This window comes from Varroa destructor, unplaced genomic scaffold, assembly GCF_002443255.2.
Source record: "Varroa destructor unplaced genomic scaffold, Vdes_3.0 BEIS01000003.1, whole genome shotgun sequence".
NCBI lineage: Eukaryota > Metazoa > Arthropoda > Arachnida > Mesostigmata > Varroidae > Varroa > Varroa destructor.
The window spans coordinates 33,423,837-33,437,011 of record NW_019211456.1 but is presented as its reverse complement, the minus strand read 5'-3'; the positions used below and the strand labels follow the sequence as shown (position 1 = coordinate 33,437,011).

The window sequence follows — 13,175 nt, the reverse complement described above, 5'->3', positions numbered from 1 at the left end:
AATCACCAATTTTTTATACGAAATTATAGCGAACACATTGAAGATTTATTTCCTTAATATGTAAATAGTTAAATTCCAAACACTATTTAAAACGACTCACTAGTTGTTAATGTAATAAAGCAATAGGGGTAGAATTGTTTACAATGTAAAGCTAAATAACAAGACACGTATAATTATTGCCCATATAAATCTAACTTCGATATATATATATATATTTCCATAAGTCAACACAGCCATATAACAGAGATATTAAGTAGGCTTCATATCAGTGATCTGTTATATTAATAAGCGTTGCTTATTCGCATTTTAGAAATGCGTGAAAGAACTTTACACTTTCAAGGTTGGTCCACATTAAAAAAAAAAGATCTGAAATATCTAGGTAAGTGCCAACGACCAGAAAAGTAGTTGGAAGGGGAAACAACAAGTCCGAAATAAGCTAAAAATAAAATATTGCCCTGGCAGAATGAATTTCTGATAAAACATATCGTGGTCAAAAATTGCATGAAAATGACAAATTACACTGCGGAAAATACAATGTAGCTTTCCTACTTTCAGGCTAAACTCTACAATGCCTTTTGAATAAATCTTTCCACAATGATTTTTTGACGCAGTAGCTCAATTCTTACTGTTACCTGGCAGAATGCGTTTAAATAAAAACAAATGCAACAACAATGCATTACATGGACGATAGATTTCCTTTAAGCATGCTGCAACGAAAGTATTTTTTTTAATAGTAATTTTTTATTTTTTTTTAATTTAATAATAAAAGAAAACGGTCCCTAACTGTATTATAGGAATCATAACTTACAATCGATTAAGCTAAAATTATATTTAAGAGAATTTAAACAAAATCTTAACAGGGTCATCTAGCCACGCTACCTAGTCATAAGAACACAGCCAAGACTGCAGAGAAAAGCATGTCGACCCGGCCCTTGTGGTTGAGGAATCCCCTTCTACACGCGTCTTTGCATCAGCGGTTGAATCGCCTCGATATAGCACGTCAAAATAAAAATACATCCATTCTGTTAGGAAAAAGAAGCTTTTCGATACGCTTGTTTAACTCTAATGATAATTTGAGTTTGACATTAGAGATCTGTGTTCGTAGAATGCATTTCTAACCCTAGAGAATAAATTTAGCACGGCTCACACTACTGTTCTACATATACTCGGATAGCACTTTTCGGTGTAAAAGCCAGTCAGCGGCCGCCAATTTAGCTGTACGTATTCAACTTGACTGAAAAGCAAAGATTGACATTTGGACTGGGTTGAATTTTATTTTTTATTTTATTTAAAGAATTTTATCAGCAATTTAATCTTAAATCAGACAGCAGTTTTTTTTTTTTATAACCTCCTTGAAGTGACTGTAACCAAATTAATAGATATAAGGAAAATTGCAATCTAAAATTGCAAGGTTCTTCTAAAACATTAAAACTCCCACTTATTTGCTGTCTTTCGCAAGCAATACATCACGCATATAATAACCTAACTTAGGTAGAGATATTTCCACCGTTTTTAGCTATTAAATAATATTTCGTTTTTTCCTTAAATATCTACTATGTTCTTTTTCGCCGTAATATCAAAAAGCAGCATTACAGTACTGCATGGCTCTAAAGGTTCTAATTTTTTTTTTTGTTATTAATCATTTTAGATCCTTCCATGAAACCCACTTGCTGTACGGTTTTGGATGAGGTCGAAGGACCTAACGAAACAAAAAAGATTAAGTCACAACCTACAAATGATTCCAACAATGCATGCATAATTTCAACTACAACTACAAATATGGCTAAGTCTGTTGTAATGAATAAACCGATTCGGCGTGGAATGGTACAGTGTTTCGTCTGTGGCGATACCTTTACCAAGTCGTTCTTACTGCGAAAACATCGAGCAGAACAGTGTGGCATCCAATGTCTACATTGTAGCACCGTTGTTCTGGAGCCAAAAATGGAGCAGCACTTGTGGGTTTCCCATGGACTACCGGCTGGGCTTAAACGCACAGGGGATCCGTCAACAGGCCATGTCACAAAGGCGTTCATAATCCGCGATAAGACACCTAAACGACAGGAAATCAGGCTTCACAGGCTTTCAGGTGTAGTTACCGAAGGGTACACTTGTACAGGCCGTAGAATCTTTGAGGAATCGAACGTTAGTCATACTGCTAAAGACAACCACTTCCAACAAAAACCCATCAAAATACTAACTAGCGCAAGAGTTGAACCTTTGTGTGCTTCCGTTGAGAAAGCTACTGACTTTCAGACCGTTCTATCGCAGAGTTTTCCTTTTCAGGGCCAAGTCGACGTGAACGAAGTAGAAAAAGCAGCCAGTGATTCCGTAAGCATACACCTGTTCAGCGAATGCGAATCCAATACGACTCTTTTCCTCGAGCCGAATCGTGATGCACCTAAGTCCTTAGCAGCAGCAAAAATTACGTCGACTGGCGCTGCTGTTACTCTTCCGGGTAGGCACCCTTTAAAAAAACAACCACCGTGCGAACCTGAAGCTGAGGACGAACTTGGCTATGCGACGATGGTATCAGCAAGCGAACAGACATCTACCGTCGATCCTAGTAAACGAAAATTTATAACAGAAAGAAAGAAACGGATGGGCTGTGCACAACATCTTAAATCACGCGAAGAATCGCAATATCATTTGCTCACACATCCTGTCGAGACGACCTTTGGTGGTCAAGCACAACGCCGTCACGAGAAGTTACCAGTTAGGACAAATAGGATGAGAAGTAACAGCAACAACCGAAGCTTAGAAAAGCTAAGAAGATCAGTAACAGCTAGCAATATCGTTCACTCTATAGTAAATTGTGCCTGCGGAGCTCTATATAAGACCTCGCGAAACTTGGATAAACACATGGAACGATGTCCATGGGTGATAAAAGGTGATAAAAAGAGTATAGATAAAAGGACATTTACTTCGCTAACTGAGAATTGCACGAGCAGATCACTGACAACTTCAAGTGAAGCTGAAAAGCAGGCTAACATCTTCGTTATACGGACAGCTGGAACAAGTAGTGGCACTGAGCTCGATGTGGGGAATAGCGCTCGCAGTAGCGTAACTTTTTCAGAGGCCGTCGACCTTATGACACTATCTGGCAAAACGCTCAAATGCGAAACATGTAAGTTAGTCTTTAAGAAACCGGAAACTGCGGAACGTCATCGGGCGGTCGTTCATACACTTCGGCCGAAGATGTTCAGGCATAGTGCCGCGATGTTTGGCGGTGCTCAGAGACGCAACGTGATTTTAACTGGACTGCGAGGAGCGCCGCCGCCTAAACAGACGAAAAGTTTAGAGTGCCATTTTTGCCCAAAAACGTTTCGCACAAAACAAACTTTGCTGACCCATTGCGCCAAATATCATGTTCAAAGTGTACTTGGAGTTGTATAAGGTTCTACTCGTAGAGGTTGGATCCACGTTGATTCACTAGCAATCAGCTAGTTCAGTCGCTCAATGACTTTTCTAATCTGATATTCAACTATCTGTATACTACATGTTTATAGTAAATAGATGGCAAACCAGACAGTGGTCAAAATATGTCTATAAACTTTTCGTAAACGTAATATTCGAATATTAGTCTTCGAAGTAGTCGAAGAGTGGTCTGATATGAGTACTTCATCTAATATATTGTTCATACTGATTATACACGACTTCTCATGTGATACATCAGATAATTTACGTATCTCAATATCGCAAATAGATGGTTAAACGATTGTATATTAACAATGAGTACTTTATTTATAGACATTCTATGCGTAAGAATTTCATTGGTTGTGCAGTGGAGCCGAATTTGGGTAAAAATATATTTTTTTTACTCAGATTTAATTGCGCCTTACCTGTTCACTTGATTTAAAGTACGCCATAATGTGAAGAAAGGTTTCTTCACAAGCGGCGCCCCTTTACAGCGCTAGTAATTTTGTACTTCACGAAATTGAATAGTGTTAGCTATGTGATCATACACGATTATTAACTACAAAAACTAACGACAAAAGATACGGATCCGATCTCGCTTTTACTACCGACAGATATCGCTCGATATATCTACATGAAAAATGATTTTGGCTTTCACCTTGCCTGTGTCAGACTTTAAATACCAGCGTTGAATAAAAAGGAAAGAATCCCGCATAGTCAATGAAGCTCTTATTTTTTGTTCCTTTATTAAGCACACTTTGTTCGCAGGTGTAGAACTTCTCTTAGTTGGTGTCATTACTTGGCTTAATGACTTTTTCGGCGCTGAATCAAATAGTTTACAAAACAGGTCGACATTTACATTTATGTCTGGGTAAGCCTTTTCATCATTTAGCAGGGGACAGATCTCTGCTTTATCCTACTAAAGTCACTTTCAACCTACTTCGACATTTTCGATAAAGGTTTGATTTCAACTAGTAATAATTCTTAAATAAACTGCAATACACAGACTCCTTGTTTTCTCTCAAAAAATACTTTATGCTTTTTCACTCGTCCAAATTTCAAACACGCCATAATATAGTATGATTCCGTTAGTGGGAGGAACTTCTCCTGAAATAGTTGGGTATACAGTAACAGCTGATATGATTTTCGATTAGCCATAAATTATCTGTTCCGGTTACCAGAGGTAGTTCTCCTCTTCAACAGAAGGAACCTCCTGAATTTTAATTCCGTCGACGAGAACGGCCTTACGCTCCTCGGCACTAATGACCTCACCGATGATCCATGATTCTCGTCCTTCGAGCTGTTTAAGCTCGTCGATAAACTGTTTTGCCTTGTCTGGTTTCAGCATCATGAGCAGCCCGCCTGAAGTCTCCGCTGAGGTGCCTTGCAAAAGTGTCTGAAACTTCCCACTTTTTTCCACAATTGCAGTCGCATTGCGTATTACAGGAAGTGTATGGATGCGCAGCTCAAGACTTTTTTTCTGGACTCTAGCGAGATTATTTGCATGACCCTTAATGCCAAATCCGGTTACGTCCGTGCAACCGTGACACTCGTATTTTAACATTAAAGACGAGGCTGTCGAGATTATCATGAAAAGAAATTCACCAGGAACGAGAAACACGTCAGTCAATTTATCAGTGAAGTTATCCCAACCGACCAACATGCTCGAGTGAACACGGAGCTCTAGGGCAGACGCGAGGTGCTCGCACACCCATTCTGTGGTAGAAAAGAGAACCATTAAAAAAGCTGAAAAACCGGAAGAAGCCACTGGTAGCGAGCTTTTTGGAGCCAGATGGGTCCTGCCGGGCCTGTAAGCTACTCATCAATAAACGACTGGAACTACTTAATGTCTCTTCCGAAGACGATCTCTGAAAGAAACGGAGATGGCCCTGATTCCACGAGCGGTAAAAATAAATGGAATGGTGTATAGACCCACTTTTTTCCTTAATGCGCCTGCCACCAAAGTTGTTGAGGTTTTTATCACAAAAAGGCTTCAGCAGAAAATCGTGGTTAACCAAAGTTCGTAACACTCACGGTATGGCTACAGGTCGATGGCTATGCCAGCACTAGATTAGAAGATTCTACATAGATAGAAAGCTCTATAATCAACATTTTCCTGACACGATATGTTAAGAATCCACTCAATACGACGAACTGAATGATTATGGCGTGAAAAAAGATGTCTCCTGTTGCAGTTTGATAAGAACGTTACCGCGGAATTGTACGCAAGTCGGTTCTCAACGATGTGAGACCTCGCCTTTAACCGGTGGTAGAAATCGTAGCGCTGTATGCTGCCAAGATGAGCAGATACTGCTCTAGACAAAAACAGGAAAACATCGTTTACGACCTATCGTGAACAATCCAAAAGTATAGTTAAAGCATGTAGAGCTATTTTCATTGAAGCAGTCTTCGTGCTCGCAAAGGTACTGTCCCGCTAAGGTACTGTTTTCGGATCTTTTGCCGGGGGAGAGAGAGAGAGCTATACGATGCCTACAGGACGATATAGATCTATAACGACCACAGCCAAAACAACATAAAGAAAAATCACAACCACGAACGGTAGGAAAACCAAATACTGTATAAGGTCCTTTATCCCGGATCTGCAAGTCTGGTATGATAACAACAGCGACCTCATTACACAGGTGTCGAGTGGACACGCCTAGCACTAAGCCTGTAAGAATAGGGAAAACGTAGTGTACTATGGGCTCCATATAGAACAAGTAAAACGCACTACACAAAGAGCTAAGAAAAAAACACGGCCTAACCAGGTTCTATCGAATTACCGGTCTTATTGAGATGCGACATGCTGTCGAGTGCGCGGAAGTAAAGTTTTTTGACGCTTTCCACAGACATTCCGCCTAAAAGCTTCATTCCTTCCTCTCCACGATCCAACCATTGATGGGCGTTGACAGCCACTTGTGTTCCCAGAGGCTTCGTCAACACAAGAACATCACCAGCTTCGCCGTTATCAGGCCTAAAAGAACATTAGCAATGAACATTATTTGAGGAAACATACCACAATCATATCTAGTTCTTTGGTCAAGGCCTATTTACGGCGTTAGCTTATTATCTAGCGCGTTGTGGTTAACAATGCAAGAGGAATAGGATAGATAGTGATGGAGAACTTCTAGACATCGACGGAGGTGACACCATGCGGCGGCATGGGTCGACTTACATAACGATTTGCTCACGATGCACGCAGGCAGTGGCTACACCCCCAATAATCGGCCAAGGATTCAGAATGGTTTGGCCTCCACGGATACGTGTGCCAGCTTTTATAGCATGATCGTTCAGACCACGCATCAACTGCGGGACAACCTGTATCAAGACCATAATATGGAAAAAAGAAAAGGAAAAAAATCTCAAGAACATGAATCCTGTAACAGTTAAGATCCATTAAGTTGGCTTCCGTTTTGCTCGTGCTTACAAGATCTGGGGATACATTCAATTAATTTCTAGTAGATGCAGAAGTGTACGCAGATACCATGATTTATATGTAGTAGGTATCAACACAGGCACATAAATATACAGTAGTCGTACTATCCCCGTAATGTTGTGTAGTGGTAATTTGTTTGGTCTAGGTTCTAAGTGGGAGTGGATTAATTCATGCCTGAAGCAACACTATGGCAGTAGCACCGGCCATTTAATTATGTTTCTCTTCAACACTGTATACGTCTATGGAGTAAAATCTGTATGAATAAACCTTTTCACGTTCATCAGGTGTCATTTCGCGAGCTACGGCAAGAACCATAAGCATATTGTCACATTTAGTAATGCCCATGGCATAGAGATCCGACAGGACATTTGCGCAGGCTATTTGACCCTGCAAAACAGCCGATCAAATACACATTATTAGAGTGAACAAATTTTATACTGTTTACTACGCCTCCTCTAATACAGCACTGCTAACGTCTAATGGCTTTGAGATGTTTAGCTAGAAAAAGATGAATCTGATTTAATTCAGAATTACACTCCGAAAATAATAAATGCATATTCTACAGGTCTCCTACGATTTATAAATCAGCACATTACTAAAGGACGTATTTTTTGAAGTGCTATATTTTGTAATAACACGTTTTCATCACTGTACACTTACGTACATTTGCGTAAGGGTCTTCAACGGACGGATAAAAATAGTCGATTGTTTGTACGAGAGAAAATCCGGAGTCCTCCAACGGAATAACGCAACAATCCATACCTATGTCTGTAATGATCAGATTTTCTTAATATAAATAGCTCAACTGAGCTACGGACGTTTATATCTGTATTTTTTAGAGGAGGTTAAAAAATCAAATCCCGTTCACGACATCAAGCCTCATTTGCAGATATATTCCTTTTAAGGTAGCATGGAGCTTTAGCCAGCGCTTCCTAGCCCATTATTGCACACCCATCGCTTTGCGGCAAGTACTACTTTTAATATTATTCAAACTGACTAACCGAGGGGTAGCATACATAGTTAAATAATCGCAGTTTCATATTGAATATATCCCTATGGTTTACGCACTTTTCCGACAAAATCGTTGGTTTTAAAATAAAAAGGGACCAGCCGTCGCGTTAAAGTGTCTCTTCACATTTACCGTACAAATAATGCTTCTATCATTCTTCATGTTTTGTACGTAACATTTGTTACTGTTATGATTATTCGTCTACGACGTGTTCAGTCATTAGAACCGACTATAAGAACCTTAGTTCTTACCGACAGAATTCCCAGAATCGTTGTCTGAATGATCGATCGCAAGGGTTTGATTTCTTATCGATTTTAGAAGATCGTCCAGTTCCTTCTGGGGCACCTGCAGATAAAAATGCAAGAGAACGAATAAACCGTATGTTCTTACTTAGGTTAGATTATAATAATAATAATAGGAATAATGCCGAATATGCTTACGTGTTTAATAGGGTTTACATATGAAAATGGCCGTTCAGGCCCGTATGGCCGAATTAACACATACGTCTAGGCAATAAATGTAGTTCAGCTTGTTCTTTAACATTTCAAGTGATCAATATTGTCATCAACGCGTTCGTCGATGTAATTAAATTACGTATGTTGTAGGTGATCAGAAATCAAACAACTTAATTTTAGTTTAGGGTAAATAAAAACTTGTTGTCACGTGTACTTCATTTAAAACTAACCTTGCAGCCTCATCCTTTCATTGAAGCAAAACGCGTTAACCGAAAGTCGGCGCCAAGCCCTAGTGACGTTGGGTCAAAATCTTTGAGCACCCTGTCAGGTTGATCAGGCTGCTTTACGCGAAACTCCATAGTTCGAACTGTTATACTGTTGTTAAGATTTCAGTGGCCTTTAACTACCTGGTTGCTAAAAAATAAGAAAATCTACACAACAGGATTACAGTGGTTATTCATAACAAACATTTACCGACAAGCTATCATGGTTATTTAATTTTTTACTTTTACATTCTTACTAGAACCCGACTTTATTCGAAATGAATAACGACCGTCAACTGATGAGCGAAGCGCAAACGCGTTCAAAATGTACAAGATAGCGCGGCTCTTGTTGGCACATACAAATTTACTTAAAAAGTAGAGAGTCGCACCGATAAACTCCTTAACCAGCTCGGCCTATAAGAAGCCTTTGCAGTAATTTTACGACAAATACCTGACATCTCTACACGTCATCCGGCAGTTTAACACTTTTGTAATATTGCAGAGAGTAGCAGCTACTTATACACTTACCAGTTCAAACGGGGATGCCTGAAATCGACAGGCGGTTTACAGCTGATTATTGGGGCGCTTTTCTCACTTCCACGCATGAACGCATTATTCGTTCGCAGCGCGCGACTTGAGCAGCGATAAGCATGCTTGCATGCTAGTCTTGACAAGCTTTAAAATATACCTGATCTGAGCGAAAGATGACGGGTCATTTGTAAGTTTTTCTGACCTATGGATTTGTAATCGTTAGTATCGTATCTCAATTTTTGTATTGTCGTCATTAACAACTACTTACATAATTACTGTGATAAGAATCAGAACAGTGGCTTCAAAGACGAGCGCATCTAGTGACACAAATGAATTGTTGGCATCTACTCTATTAGTAACAATATTATTTTAAGCTTCTTTTTGCGACCGCTGAAGGAAGTGTGCAGCGCTTCACTGAGGTTTTTCAGCAACACGTACTGATAGAAGGCCATATCTTTACGCATAATAAAGTTTTTGGGTGAGGGTAAAAGTGAAACGTCTTTCTTGGCCAAACTTCGGGTTAGGGTGCCGCACGATTTCCGACTATCGAGTGTCTCTAAATAAGTCTTTAGCTGCACACGCCCGATTTAGGCAAATCGAAAAGCCTAATCCGTAAGGGTATCGCTCCAGTAGCGCCTCGTAATTTCGTTTTTTCGATTGTTTGTTTTGCGCTACTGAAATCCACATGCAGACGAGTATGTTTATATGTTTCCTATGACTTAACGATATATATTTACTAGCTGTAATAACATAACGAGTGCAAGATAGGAAAACCTATCCAAATTGGCATAGATCAGCCTTCTTTGTGCCATGGTCGAATGTAGCCAACGTACGGCTACGCGTTGTACAACTATGTACAAGTATGTTGGACGGTATTTTGGTAAAACAGGTTATCAACAAGCACTATATCACTGACCATATAAGTTAGCTCAGTCGAGCCGCGCGCACGTAACAGTGCAGTCGATCCGAAAATTGAAGTACGAAAATAAAACAAAATTGGTACATTAAAGTATCCGGCCCAAAATGGGGCCTAGTGATCTTTGCGACATCTCTTTAAACTTAGCGGCCGAAGAATTACATCCTTGTCGAAAGTGGTTTGAAAAAGCAGCAGCAGCAGCAGCTGCTGGTGCGCGTACACCACAGCTTACGGTTGGTAACCTTGCTGATCGCATAGCCCTCATTCGAATACTTAATGTACGACAAGAGCTACTTAGGTGGCTGTCATGGACTTGGACAACTGAACCGTTAAGCGTCATTCGCCAGCGCCATATATCCTTATTGACGCAAGTCAAGCAAATGGGTATCGTCCTTGGAGAAAAACCACCTTTAGGAGTTCCGGTTGTAGGAGAGAACGCACATCCATTAGAAGCGACGCAAGCGCTTCTGCAATGCAATTACGGTTTATGGCTTGACGAGCAATTAATAAAAGCTCTTGGAACGATTTCACAGAATACGAGGTATAAACAAATTTTTAGACTCTCGGAATCTCTCTATGAGGAACTACTGGGTGAACTTGAGCTTGAATGGGGCCGAAAAGACACTCATAAGATAGCTGATAATGAAAAAAGAAGGCTGCTTCAAATAACAAGGCCTTCAATTAGAATGTACCAGCTCTTGTGGACTGCTGCGTACGTGCTGTTTTACGGTTACACGTTTTACGATGATGTCGTCACAGCGATCGGATACTTACGAGATGGGGCTGTTCTTGTGGGAGTGCTAATCTACATGTGGGTTTTGTGGAGGGCAGTCGTCGTGTGCAATAACAACAGGCACCGATACAGCAACGAGACGTTGATGCGAAAATTAATGATCTTTTTGGTAACCCCTGCGATGCACCTTTTTGATTACCTGTCGATAGGGCTCATACAGTGGAAGCTATATAAGTCCCGAAGTCAGATCGCAATTACCCAAAGCGTTATGGCGACTCTGAGCGATAAACAAAGGACGCTAGACCTGCGGATGTATAGCCTAATCAACAACGAATATCTGCCCCGGTTATTTATGTACTTTCAAATTTTACTGCGCAGCAAAATTGTGGCGTTTAATCTGTTCGCTAAAACGCTCACTGATTCCAGTTATCATTTGTTATATTACATGATACACATCATGCTCAGCTCGACGCCGTATGCGGATAATTTCTGCTGCGTTCGTTATAGATTTATTAGTAACGGCGTCCGTCGGAAAGTTCTGTCGACAATTCAAGACGGATTTGGGCTAACGGCACTGCACATTGCATTGACGCTGTTCGCTCTGAAGATGCCATGGCAGCTTTCCCTAATTGCGTGGCTTGTCAGGACAATACTTTGCATTTATGGAGACGGCGAGTCAAAGTTTAAGAGTTGGATTACACTGCTTTCGACCAAACAAGGATGGGTATACTTTTTCGAGATGCTCCTTTTCCATGCAATTCACCCATTCACCCAAAATGCCTCCGAAAGCCAAATCCTCTTCTGTAATATTATTGAACTAGCAACTCTGACGGTATTCTATTGCTATGTCTGCCACGTTAGAAAAGAACAAGTGTTCTGGCTGTGGTTATATACTGCGGTAGTCGCCTTTGTTATCAGTAGCATGGTGCGCCAAACGATCAATTATCTGCAGGAAAAGGCTGAGATGCAAAAATGGTCGCTTGCCTCAAGTTAGATGATGGGAACTTGCTTCGCGAGAAAAGCTCGACCACTGATTACAATTACTGCCTGTTCCTCAATGTGAGTTGTATTTATTTAAATCGTATTTTAAATGCACTTCAGTTTTATTTTTTACGTACGAGGGCGTGAAAATTACCTAAAAACATCGTCGGTCTTTTAGTCTTCTTGTTCAATGCTTCCTGTTTGACGAGCCTGTTTTTGATTACGAAACACTGAGCTTGTCCTATATACAACAACGGGTTTTGTACATTTGATTTATGGGAGCAAAGGAAGGAGATGTTGTTTCCTGAAGTCTTATTTTGTAGGCCGTGTTATCTATGCCTCGCTGAATGGATTGTGCCCAATAGTCCGTAGAGAGAAGCTGAGGATATACGGGTTTGTATCTGTAGTATCACCGAATTGCATAAACTTGGATGCTTCTCGGGCCGCAAACAACTTGTTCCTGCCGCTAAATTAGGTAGCTGTTCTGCTGTGGACCAGCTCTTATGGATAAATTTCAAAACGACGCTATTTAAAAAAGTAGGATCTTCCACACCCGCATTTACGAGGTATTTATCTAAATTTGCTACCGCAGTCTGCTCAAGCCGAATAGGGAGAGAACATCGTAGGAACTCCTGCGTGGTCAATCATAAAATTAGTCATGCAATATAGATGCGAATTGAAGTCAAAAAATCCTTGACGCCATAAATCATCGGATCGTGGGCACACTTGAATCAATAGGCAAGTGTTGTTGTTTGTGACATTTTTCTTGGGTCTCCGTCCCAGATTTTATCGTAAGTTTAATAACGGCAAATCATCGTCAGCTAAACATGTTTACAACTTCTACAAATATATTAATTTATCCCTAAATTAAGTATAATTGGACTCGTGCCTCAATCCTGCATAATATTTAATTGTTGGATATTCTATTGGTCTTGAAACTGAATAACAAATTATTTTATTTAGCGGAAAGGAGTAAGTTGTGCTTATAGATCCTTAGAGCTGGCTATCGCTGTTAGTCGCTATTGATTGAAGATTGTTTCGCAAATTTCAATTAACACTGTTTATAAGGACTCGACGACGAGGAACTGTTTCCATAATTAGGCGAATTTTCATCTGTGATTTCGCAATTTTAGTGTGCTAAACTGACGGCTTTTTTAAAAAATACACCAAATTGTTGACCCTCGAATTCCGTTCCTCGTGTTAGTATACAAGTGTTAGAACCAACCGAATTCCTAAAACCGGCTTGTCACTTTTTTAACGTAAGAAAAAACATGGATACATAATTTCGTAGTAATTTCGTTTTTCGCCATTAAAAATGCGTCTTTTGACTTGTGTGGTAGTATTAATGTCGTTATAAGAATGAAACATTTTGAGTGCTCAATAAAATCTGGATATTTCTAGATCGTCCAACGTAAAGCCATATTATGTCTTACGATC

General features: G+C 40.0%; 2 protein-coding genes across 5 annotated transcripts; one reads left to right on the top strand and one right to left on the bottom strand.

Moving 5' to 3' along the window:
- Window positions 1-1,010: 1,010 nt before the first annotated feature.
- Window positions 1,011-4,135, top strand: LOC147756849 (uncharacterized). The gene is made up of 2 exons (XM_022795520.2): window positions 1,011-1,217; window positions 1,649-4,135. Exon 2 carries the CDS (start codon window positions 1,657-1,659, stop codon window positions 3,391-3,393), a length of 1,737 nt encoding a protein of 578 aa, XP_022651255.1. The 5' UTR covers window positions 1,011-1,217; window positions 1,649-1,656; the 3' UTR covers window positions 3,394-4,135.
- On the bottom strand, window positions 4,131-9,259 carry LOC111246244 (inactive selenide, water dikinase-like protein). Of its 4 annotated transcripts, none has more exons than XM_022795527.2 (8): window positions 9,106-9,259; window positions 8,545-8,745; window positions 8,111-8,204; window positions 7,515-7,618; window positions 7,118-7,237; window positions 6,590-6,732; window positions 6,198-6,388; window positions 4,131-4,989 (listed from the first exon to the last, which is right to left on the bottom strand). In XM_022795527.2, the coding sequence occupies exons 4-8, from the start codon at window positions 7,608-7,610 to the stop codon at window positions 4,589-4,591; spliced, it is 951 nt and encodes a 316-aa protein (XP_022651262.1). In that variant the 5' UTR covers window positions 7,611-7,618; window positions 8,111-8,204; window positions 8,545-8,745; window positions 9,106-9,259; the 3' UTR covers window positions 4,131-4,588. The 4 variants fall into 4 exon arrangements, with proteins under 4 accessions (XP_022651262.1, XP_022651264.1, XP_022651265.1 ...); XM_022795529.2 differs by having other exon boundaries at window positions 9,029-9,114; XM_022795530.2 differs by lacking the exons at window positions 8,545-8,745; window positions 9,106-9,259 and having other exon boundaries at window positions 7,511-7,618; window positions 8,111-8,128.
- Between the last annotated feature and the right edge of the window lie 3,916 nt (window positions 9,260-13,175).

Excerpts from the sequence above, each read along its gene's own strand:
- LOC111246244 (XM_022795527.2), bottom strand. The coding sequence starts at position 7,610 with ATGGATTGTTGCGTTATTCCGTTGGAGGACTCCGGATTTTCTCTCGTA. Across the intron at positions 7,238-7,514 it reads TTGAAGACCCTTACGCAAAT|GGTCAAATAGCCTGCGCAAA; the intron begins GTACGTAAGTGT and ends GCTGTTTTGCAG. Across the intron at positions 4,990-6,197 it reads GTCGCATCTCAATAAGACCG|CCTCGTCTTTAATGTTAAAA; the intron begins GTAATTCGATAG and ends TAATCTCGACAG.
- LOC147756849 (XM_022795520.2), top strand. The coding sequence starts at position 1,657 with ATGAAACCCACTTGCTGTACGGTTTTGGATGAGGTCGAAGGACCTAAC.